Source organism: Arachis hypogaea, chromosome 11 (genome assembly GCF_003086295.3).
Source record: "Arachis hypogaea cultivar Tifrunner chromosome 11, arahy.Tifrunner.gnm2.J5K5, whole genome shotgun sequence".
NCBI lineage: Eukaryota > Viridiplantae > Streptophyta > Magnoliopsida > Fabales > Fabaceae > Arachis > Arachis hypogaea.
Genome location: NC_092046.1, coordinates 125,369,338 through 125,374,165, shown reverse-complemented (window position 1 = coordinate 125,374,165; position 4,828 = coordinate 125,369,338). Strand labels below are relative to the sequence as shown.

General features: G+C 39.3%; 1 protein-coding gene across 3 annotated transcripts; it reads left to right on the top strand.

Moving 5' to 3' along the window:
- Positions 1-208: 208 nt before the first annotated feature.
- On the top strand, positions 209-4,573 carry LOC112724042 (uncharacterized). 3 transcript variants are annotated; one of them, XM_025775343.2, is made up of 9 exons: positions 211-806; positions 912-1,009; positions 1,089-1,173; positions 1,281-1,355; positions 3,219-3,311; positions 3,406-3,540; positions 3,641-3,751; positions 3,892-3,961; positions 4,080-4,573. In XM_025775343.2, the coding sequence occupies exons 1-9, from the start codon at positions 783-785 to the stop codon at positions 4,202-4,204; spliced, it is 816 nt and encodes a 271-aa protein (XP_025631128.1). In that variant the 5' UTR covers positions 211-782; the 3' UTR covers positions 4,205-4,573. The 3 variants fall into 3 exon arrangements, with proteins under 3 accessions (XP_072061918.1, XP_025631128.1, XP_025631127.1); XM_025775342.2 differs by having other exon boundaries at positions 214-806; positions 3,641-3,762; XM_072205817.1 differs by lacking the exon at positions 3,892-3,961 and having other exon boundaries at positions 209-806; positions 4,024-4,156.
- Positions 4,574-4,828: the final 255 nt, after the last annotated feature.

Here is a 4,828-nt window from a genome sequence, read left to right as displayed (position 1 = left end):
GTCGGTGATTGTGCCACGTGCCTTTCGACAACATGTGAGTAGTTTATTGATGAGATTCGTGAAACCTTTTTTACTGCACATTTTTTTTTACGAACGTCGTGTCTTTTCCGTGCCCTTGCTCACGTTTTGGCGTATCTATGGATACCGAAGTGAGATTCCTGACAGTAGCGCTTTCTCCTTGGCAAATACTTCACGTTAGTGTTTGGGGGCGCTGGATGGGGGTTCATGCAGGAGGTGAAGTTGCTGTCCTTTTTTGTTTAGTCCTTTAACCGCCCGTGAGTAGGTTTTGTTGGGCTTTTTGCGGGGCTCCGATGCCTTGTGTGAGTACAGTAATTGGCAGGGTAAAGGTGGGCCTAGTCCATGACAGTCGCAACGTTGAAAGGGAAAAAATATTTTGCTGCGATGTTAACGGAACCGAAGAAAGAAAACTGGGGGGATTTATCTTGTTTGGACTAAAGAAAGAAAAAAGAGTTTGAGGTCCAATTGCAACTGGTTTATCTTTAGTTTTGTGTATGGGCCCATGTCTTGGATAGACTGGATGCGTCCGGCCGTAAATATTTTGAAAGGGGGTTGGTTTCCGGCCCTAAATGTGTTTGGGCGGGTTGACCAGTCCCTTCCTTCAATTTCAGGTTGATCTTACCACCGATGACCAGACGGAGAAGATCCCATGGTAAATTCATGCAAATCATGAATTTGAGACTGGCGTCCTATCTGCCAGGCGAAGGAGCGTTCTCGCAGGCAAGGAACCTGCTGCTGTCGTTAACATAGGCAAACTAGTGAGTATGACAGTGCAGGACATTCCAAAGGTGAGCTATTTAATTGTAGTCATGTCTTCGTCCTTCCCAGTTGGTATGGATTGGACCACGGTTACATATGCAGGGGCCATAACTAACTCAGTGGTATTGATGTAGTCTATGAACCTGGTGTTCCGCCCGACCGATGACATGAATCTGTCCGGAGTGGAGTTGGTCGTCGCGACGTATATCTTCATGCGACATCTTCCGGAGAGGTATGCAATCCTTCCGCTCTGTTCCGAACTCCAATGTATTGCATGGATCAGCAGTTGTGACTGTTTATTATGATGATAGCGAGATTCTTATAGACATCGGGGACTGCTATGCCACTCGGGGAGCGCTCATGACTCTGGCATCGAAGATGGAGGTTGTGGACGATGTGAGCACCAATTCCTTAACTCGTTGCCCAGTCCTGTGACATCCCCGTTATCTCAGATACTGCCAATATTCCATTAAATCGGTGTATATGTGTTGGTGTGGTTGCAGGTGCTGAACACGGTGGTCTGCATGCTCACACTAGCATCGAATACAAATGCTTGGTTCCTGCCAATGACAATCATGGTAAGAATAGTTAGACATTTATGGTAGAAGCATGAATTAAATTATTTAGTGTACTTTCTCTATTTAGGGATTAATTCAGATTTCCAATGCTTTGCTGCGCCCTCTGTGAACTGATACATCGGGGAAAAAATTAGGATAGTATACTGGACATATACCTCAGATCCAGGGGTGGACATTTTTATATAAACCCCCAACATGTGTTACTGAATAAAAATTAGAGCTGTGGTGAACATTGTTTTCATTGTTGCAGAATGTTCCAACAAATAAACCAATACACAGAACAACCAAATTAAAATTTCCTGCAAATACCATTGCGCATTATATTTTCCAACTTATGCAGAGCTTTTGTGTTCTCTTCATAAAAGAAAGTAAAAGAATCTGCTAAGTAAGGCACTAGTCATAAGAAGATAGTAAGTCAACACTTCCTACTGAAAAAAGCAGCTAACATTTGCAAACATTCTAACCAAATTTTAGGTACAGTTAAGACCTTACGGTGAAACAAGATAACCACCAGAAACGGTGTAATATAACAAAACTTGTAAGTTAAATTTTTGCAGCCAGAAAGATATCACAGATAAGGCCTTTCTTTTTGATGTATCTAAAGCCAACTATGACATGTAGTCTGCATAACGATCTGTGACTTTTGGGTTGTGGAATGCAACAAATAATATTCATTACAATGTGGTAAAACTCTCTAGATTAATAAGACTTAGATGGAAACCTGGAGGCAGAATAAATGAGGCTCTGCCTCCATCTCCCTAAAGGTACACGTTTCCATGTGGTTTTCTGGGAATAGTAACAACTATTAGGAATAATGTTGTATGAATCATTAAACCTTAAAATTCGTAGGCGTTAGGAATCAAGGAACAAATGGAAACATAAATGGTTGTGCAGCAGAAGGCACTGTCTAGTCGTAGTGAGAGTAGGGACTACTATAAATTAATTTAATGTAGCATGATGCGAAACACAATAGTTTAGAGTTTTGTATATTTTTTGGAACTTAATGTTAGGAACCATGATATGTTACGAATTGCTTGGTATTAGTTATCATGCAGTTCTTCTTTTTCTATTTTTATGTACTTGTTTCTTTGTCATCGTTGCCCTATGAATTTCTCCTCTTATTATTAGTTGATAGAAACACTTTAATGAATTTCAAATTCACATAACACATATGGTAGTCGAATTAATTTATACTACTGTACTTTATATTTTGCTTGATATAAAACATACAAATATAAATGACCGTCACATGAATATTTAATGAAGTAAATTCAGTAATAGAATACTTAGATATAGATAATTTTATATTTTATTAAAAGTTAACCGATGAAATACTATGAAAAAACTATAAAGAATGTGCTAATTCTTTTTTTTATAAGTATTTATTATTTTTTTCAAATTAAAAACCAAAAATTAGGGGTACCTCTATTCATCAATGTATCGTACTATATTAGAGTGGGTTTTCTTATAGATTAATCAGTATATATATATATATATATATATATATATATATATATATATATATATATATATATATATATATATATATATATATATATATATATATATATATATATCATTATAATTTTTTTTCCCAATTGTAATTTTTATAGGATTTTCTACATTAAAAAATATAAGAATATGAATAGTGCATAATAAAATTATAAAATACCACTACTTTATAACGGGTTTGGTTAAAAATGATCACGTATCTTACTAATTAAAGATAATTCTTTCAATAATTTTAATATAAATTATGAACTTCTTATTATTCAGTAATGATAACACTATTATTGGTGAATTCTTATTGTTATTAATAATGATATTCGTAGTATGATGGGTTTTTTTCTTTTCTCTGTTCAGCAAGCTGCAGTCGGCGGACGGTCTCTCACTTCAGCTAACATAAGGTCCATACGTAACAACTACATGCGCAGTAAGGTCGACCAGGTGACCCGGGTATTGTCACCGCCACCAGTTTTGTGTTACTCATAATGTGGCTACACATTTTCTCCTACCTTGTACTTTGAGTTTGGCTACATGGTGTTTGTAGGTGTATCAGCCCATGTGGTGTGACCAACACTGGTACCTAATGATAATCGACGTCCGTGAGCAGAAGCTGATCTACGTAGACTCACTTAGAGACCCACGTGAAGCGGACGCAAGGAAAACGGCCATGATGCGCGTCGTAAGCCACTCTAGCTATCTGGCACTAGTCCATAACCCCACTGCTTATGATATCCATCGAGCACCGTCCAGTAACAATGGTTTTTCTTAACGTCTTGTAGGCACTTTACCTGGAGGGAATGACACTGGGAAATTCGTGGCTCTCCGGTGACGGGGCGATGCGTCCCCGGTTCTTTGCGTTTAAATATGAAGAGCCTGATGTGCCTCAGCAGGTAGCAGACTCGTAAGATCCTACACACCCCTCTTTGCCCTAATGTCATTATTGCATCGTAAACCCTTTGCTGTGATGGTGTCTCAGTCACATGTTGAACTGACAAGCATCCTGAACTGACTAAAACTTGTGTCTTTGCAGCATGGACTGTGGCATCTGGGTAGCACAATGGATGATACGAGCGCACATGTGGCAAGACTACGGGGTGCAGGTACGGTGGGAAACAGCTTAACAATTTATTCCAACTGAAGTTATAATTTTTTACTTCTTCAGCGCCACCACTAGCAAGTGACTAACCTTGCATCCGTTGCTATTGTGAGCCGTCTCAGCATGTCAACGCTGCCACTCGGATGCGCTTAGCAGTAGACTTGGTGATGAAGTCTCACAACCAACTTGCACAGGACTCCGTATCCGAAGCATTCGCACACTGGCAGACGGAAACTGCGTAGACTAAGCGTGCCCTTTCCAAGGCCAAGTCGCGATGGTAAATATTTGTTACTCGGTAACGTGTGGGCAGTTATTTTTTGGATCGCCCATCTGTATTGGTTACCATGGGGCAATTATTTTTTGTACAGATCAATTGTTTAGGAACTTTCGGGACATTTGATTTTTTGATAGCACTTGTGTTCCCTTTCCGTTGGGCTAAATGATTTTTTTGATTTGCCCTTCGGCGTGCTATGATCAGCTAGATTGTTAAACCTTTATCTTGCATCTTTGCTGGACGGATGCCATTTTGAAGTACAGCGGGGCCTTGGAAGGAAAAATGTATGGCGTTGATTTAGTCTTATCGCCTTCTAATGTGACATGAACCGTATTCCTTTAATGTTTTGGGTTTCTTGAAAGACAGTTTATAATACCCGGCTGCGATGTCAGAGTCAACTTGGTAAATCCCAAAGCAATTTTAAATTCATAGGAGAAAACTTAGTTGGTTCTTAAAGGTGCAGCTTCAAAACATGGAAAGCGTGGAAGGAACTTATAGTTGTAGCCCTATAGTAAAATGTCGACCCACTAAGACCTTTAGAAGGCCCTACTCAATTGTTTAAACTAAACCCGCCAGTTTACTTTCAACCTTGAGGCC

Excerpts from the sequence above, each read along its gene's own strand:
- LOC112724042 (XM_025775342.2), top strand. The coding sequence starts at position 783 with ATGACAGTGCAGGACATTCCAAAG. Across the intron at positions 1,010-1,088 it reads ATGCGACATCTTCCGGAGAG|CGAGATTCTTATAGACATCG; the intron begins GTATGCAATCCT and ends TTATGATGATAG. Across the intron at positions 3,312-3,405 it reads AGGTCGACCAGGTGACCCGG|GTGTATCAGCCCATGTGGTG; the intron begins GTATTGTCACCG and ends TGGTGTTTGTAG.